This window comes from Crocuta crocuta, unplaced genomic scaffold, assembly GCF_008692635.1.
Source record: "Crocuta crocuta isolate KB4526 unplaced genomic scaffold, BGI_CrCroc_1.0 scaffold13, whole genome shotgun sequence".
Lineage (NCBI taxonomy): Eukaryota > Metazoa > Chordata > Mammalia > Carnivora > Hyaenidae > Crocuta > Crocuta crocuta.
In genome coordinates this window covers 8,357,260-8,361,548 of record NW_027530007.1, presented here as the reverse complement: position 1 = coordinate 8,361,548, position 4,289 = coordinate 8,357,260, and the positions used below count along the sequence as shown (strand labels likewise).

General features: G+C 62.8%; 1 protein-coding gene across 1 annotated transcript in view; it reads right to left on the bottom strand.

Annotated features, from left to right (window-relative positions):
* Positions 1–2,361: 2,361 nt before the first annotated feature.
* The window catches only part of CFAP74 (cilia and flagella associated protein 74), a 61,167-nt gene continuing 59,239 nt past the window's right edge, over positions 2,362–4,289 (bottom strand). Inside the window, exons 35-39 of the mRNA XM_077764002.1 lie at positions 4,073–4,266; positions 3,717–3,849; positions 3,373–3,503; positions 3,030–3,164; positions 2,362–2,877 (exon numbers count right to left, since the gene is read on the bottom strand). Coding sequence (XP_077620128.1) covers positions 2,776–2,877; positions 3,030–3,164; positions 3,373–3,503; positions 3,717–3,849; positions 4,073–4,266 — 695 coding nt within the window. The 3' untranslated portion in view covers positions 2,362–2,775. The remainder of the gene's footprint in view (positions 2,878–3,029; positions 3,165–3,372; positions 3,504–3,716; positions 3,850–4,072; positions 4,267–4,289) is intronic.

Here is a 4,289-nt window from a genome sequence, read left to right as displayed (position 1 = left end):
TCGGAGGGCGGCGGCCAGGACACACGTGGCCCCGCTCACGCCCCGCGGCGCTCAAGGTGAAGGATTTCAAGTCAGGACTCGGGCGACCCACGCTTGTTGTTCAGTGGTATTTATTTGGGTGGCACCCTCGGGCGCTCACTACCTGGAGCTGCCCCGGCCGAGCCCACGGGAATCTGACCCTGGCCCTGGAACGCGGCACCCTAGGAGCAAACCACGTTTCAGGCGCGCTTTGCCTTGAGAGCCGTGCTCAACCTAGGGAATGTGGCCTCCGTGGTGTCTGGGCCTGGGGGTCTCAGAATGCCTGCCGTCCGCTCTGCCAGGAAAGACTGGGGGCCGTTTCTTGCACTTCACCCCTCTTTCTCACCAGGCCAGGTGCACTGGTGGGTTTCCTCTGCCCTCTGCTACGCTGTCGGGTGGTCAGGCTAAGGGAGGACGCCAGGCACAGGGTGTCTGCCTTGTCCGGGGAGAGCGGGAGGGGCAGCTGCCTTTGCCTGGTCTTTCTTTTTCTTTGTTTTTAAAAATAAATAAATTTATTTATTTATTTATTTACTTACTTATTAGAGAGCGCGAGCAGGGGAGGGGCAGAGAGAGAGGGAAAGAGAGAATCCCAAGCAGGCTCTATGCTGTCAGCAAAAAGCCTGATGCAGGGTTTGATCCCACGAATTGTGAAATCTTGACCTGAGCCCAAACCCAATAGTCAGACTGAACATAGTCGGCTCAGTCAACCGACTGAGCCACCCAGGCCCACTTTCCCCTGCCCCCACCTCCCTCCTCCCCTCCCCAGCCTCCACTTTTCCCCTGTCTTTCTTTTAATGTTTTTTTTTAAATTTATTTCTGAGAGAGAGAGAAAGAGACACAGTGAGCAGGGGAGGGTCAGAGAGAGAGGGAGACACAGGGTCTGAAACAGGATCCAGGCTCTGAGCTGTCAGCACAGAGCCCGACGCGGGGCTCGAACCCACAAACCGTGAGATCATGACCTGAGCCAAAGTCGGACACTTCACCGACTGAGCCCCCCAGGTGCCCCGACCTGTCTTTCTTAATTGCACTCAAGACATATTCTACATGCATCTCCCCCATTGGAAAGGCTTCCGGGGCGTGGCTCTCCCGCCTGGACTTGCTGGGCTCCTTGATCTTGCTTGATCTTGACCCAGGCTTGCCCAGAAGCTGTCCCACACCTCCAGGATGTGCCATACCTCCGCGCACCTCCAAGGGCCCCTCCAAGGGCCCCTCCTGCCCACCTCGCTCCAGACAGGCTGGTTAAGTTTGGCTCTCGGCCATCTTTCCTCCTCGTCCTCGTCACCTTCACTGCCTTGGGAGGCCCAGCTCAGGACGGGAGGGAGGAGGATGGACAGATCCAGCCAGTGCACAGGAGTTCAGACAGGGCCTCGGCCAGCGAGTACCGGACTGTTAGCAGGGGAGCTCGGCCAGGATTTACAAGACAGTGGCTTCCCCGTCCTGCCCACCAGCGAGAGGACGCAGGGGCCGTGGCCTGCAGGGAGCAGCCCCTCCTGGGGCCTGGATTTGGCTTGGGCTGCTGGACCCTGCCTTCTCCTCTTACCTGGTGAGAAAGCGGCTTGGGCTATGGCTGGTCAGTGCCAGTGAGGGCACAGACAGAAGTCCTGCAAAACACTGCTTTAGGGTCACCGTCCCTGGCCTGAAGCCAGGGAGATGCTGGGCTTCCGGGCACAAAGTGCACCAAGGAACTGGGTTTGGGCGGGTGGCTCCAGGCTAGTGTCCCGAAGCCTGTGCCCAGGACAGTCCCCAGATGCCGCACACCCTCCATTCCTGCTCTCCCGGTGGCAGCTGTGGGCCTAGCGCTGGTGGGCTGGGCATGCTGTGCACAGGGGCCAGGCTGGATGCGCTGTGGGAGGTCACTGTCCAACGAGCACTCTCCAGAAGGCAGGGGCTGGGGCACGGGTACATTCCGAGCTCCAAGGAGCATTGTGTGGCCCGTGGGGGCTTCTACCCTGAAAGACCTGTTGGAGCCCAGAAGCCTGAGCCTGGACTCGGTCCAGAAAAATGGAAAAACAAACTCACGCTCTGGGCCTCACCCCGGACCCCGGCTCGGCTCTGAGGGGACACATGAGTCCCCCTATTTGGTTCCTCCTTGCTCAGGGTCACTAGGGATCCTAAATGCGAGGGACAGAGAAGCCTGTATGGGCTTGTCCCAACTCCAGCCCCGCACCCCACGCACCCTGCCCTGCAAGTGTCTGCCCCGTGCCCCAGGCACCCACCCTCCAGAGGGGCAGAGTTCACCGTGCATGGTGGGGGCAGGCGTGGGGTGGGGTAGGAGGCACCGGACTGCTCTCCAGGGCTCTGGCCCCGCTTCCCATTCGGTGTGCATCCCATACCATAGGCCTGTACGAAGCAGCTCAGAGGTTTATTGGCAGATTTGTGGGGGCAGCTCGCTCTTCCCCCACCAGGGCTTCTAACGGCTGGGCAGGCGGGTACAGGTGGGGCTGGGGGCTCCGAGGGGCTTAGGGTAAGGGCATGTTGTGGGTAGGACTGGCCTTATTGCTGGTTCTCAGTGGGGCCAGGCAGGGGGTGCTCTCGGCCTCTGGACTTGCTGGGTCCAGGACAGCAGGAAGTGGCCATGCCCGCAGGGCTGGGGTGCCCTGGCCACAGGGCCATGCAGAGGGCTGCACATATGAGCTTGCCCAGCAGGGGATGCCCAGGTCCCAGGCCTGTGGGTGGCTTGCACTGGTTTACAGACTACAGCAAGGCTTCAAGGGAGCAGGAAGTTTGCGGGGGCTCTCTGGAGAGACTCCTGTGGCCTCAGGGGCTGGTCACCACCTGGGCTACAAAAAAGACCTTGTAAGTCTCCTTCACATCACCCTTGAGCTGCAGCAGGGCTGACACCATCAGTGGATGATCCATCTGGAATGGGCGGGGAGGAAGGAAGGGGACCGTCAGCCGACTGCCCAACTCACCTGTCCAGGGTCCGCCAGGCAGCCCCCAACCTGGGTGGGGCAGGGGTATCATCCTGCCCAGCTGCCCAGCGTGCCCTGGCCAGAGTCTGTGGCACCTACATCAAAATCAGCAGGTGGCAGCCAAGCGATGCTGATGGTCTTGGTCTGGCCGCGCTCCACGAAGCCTCTGCAGGGCTCGATGGTGAAGCCCTTGTGCTGCAGAGACGTCGCGCTGTCCAGGCTGAACTCGACGGTCTGCGGGGCACTGGAGTTGCAGGCCGGGCACAGCTCCCAGAAGGCAGCGTGACTGGGGTCAAGGCTGCCCGACTCCACCCGCCCTCGCAGCCCTGCCCAGCAGGCTGCCCACCCGCATCTCCCAAGGGGCAAGGCCAGGAGGGGCCCAGGCTGCCCAGGTGGGCAGTGCCACAGAGGGGCTGGGTGGGCCTGGCAGTGCTGTGGTCACCTTCTTTGGGGACAGCTGGGTGGTCCGGATGCAGCCCACCTGCAGCTCCCGGGTGGCAGGAGGGGCTGGCACGTCTGTGTCCAGCTGGATATAATCCAGGGTCACCAGGATGGGCTTCAGCTCCTCGGCTTCTGCAGAGAGTGGACCTGGCTGGGGGCCGGTGTGGGGGGTGCCACCCAGGGGGTGAGGGAGCTGCCTCGGGCTAGCTGGTCCTCAGGAAAGTACTCTCCGGGGGATGGGCCAAGAATGCCCACCCCACCCTTCAGGCTTCCTAGGGTGAAGGGTGCAGGCGGGCAGCTCCTCCTGCTGTGCCAACACCCCCCGGGGGGGCTCCCACTCCTCACCTTCTCTGCGCTCGGAGTCGCAGGCGGGGATCACGGTCAGGGACTCCACAGGCACGTCCAGGGGGTCTCCGCCCTCCACGAACATCATGTGTTCACGGGCCGCGCCCTTCAGAAGAATCTGGTGGGAGATTTTCTGGGGACAAGGACCACAGCAGCGTCACTCCGAGCACCCGTGACCGGGGCTCCAAGAGGGTGGGGGCCCGTGGGAGCCGGGACACTGGGCTCTCCACCTGATGACACCCTGTCCGGAGCCCCCAGGCACGGGCCAGCGCCTCCAAAGGAGGGCAGCCCGGGAAGGCCAGAGGGGTGCCGGACACTCGGGAAGAGGGGTCGAGGCTAGGCTGCTGGAGCCGCACCTTTCCGAAGAGCACCACCTGCAGCCTGTCGGAGAAGTACCGGCTCTCGTGGTCCGGGCTGAAGGTCACCGTGAAGTCCTGCGTCTTGCCCGGATCTATGATGCCCTCGACCGGGACCACGCTGAACACGCTCTGGCCGCTGTGGTTCCGCGTGCCTGAGGGCAGGTGGGCAGCGAGGCGGGTCCCCTGGTCCGCGGCAGCGCTCCTCCCCGGTCCG